We start from the raw sequence: 272 nt of genomic DNA, 5'->3' as shown, positions 1-272 counted from the left end.
ATCGCCTTATATATAACTAGTTAGAAGCAGCAGACCCTTAACCTTTGCCCTTTTGACCCCGACAGTGAGGACATCGTAAGTGGCACCAACATGGCACCTTCAGCACTACGAAGCTGGTTACCCTACCTCCTGCTGGGCGTGTGGGCAGCTCATCACGCCCACGCTCGGGACACCCACGCCCTCACCAAGTATCGTTGGGTTACAGGTAAGATTGAGTTTTAAATTTTATTATAATGATGCTTGGCTGATCGTCCCACATGTTCTTCTTTCGC

At 49.6% G+C, this 272-nt stretch overlaps 1 protein-coding gene across 1 annotated transcript in view; it reads left to right on the top strand.

Annotated features, from left to right (window-relative positions):
- LOC119594905 (ADAMTS-like protein 4) overlaps positions 1-205 on the top strand; it is a gene marked incomplete at its 3' end in the record, with an annotated part of 55,185 nt that extends 54,980 nt beyond the window's left edge. The window contains 1 exon segment of the mRNA XM_037943975.1: positions 66-205. Coding sequence (XP_037799903.1) covers positions 91-205 — 115 coding nt within the window.
- Positions 206-272: the final 67 nt, after the last annotated feature.

The sequence above is a fragment of the Penaeus monodon genome, chromosome 34 (assembly GCF_015228065.2).
Source record: "Penaeus monodon isolate SGIC_2016 chromosome 34, NSTDA_Pmon_1, whole genome shotgun sequence".
NCBI classification, from domain to species: Eukaryota; Metazoa; Arthropoda; class Malacostraca; order Decapoda; family Penaeidae; genus Penaeus; species Penaeus monodon.
Note: the sequence above shows the minus strand (reverse complement) of the source record. Positions and strands in the feature narration are given on the sequence as shown.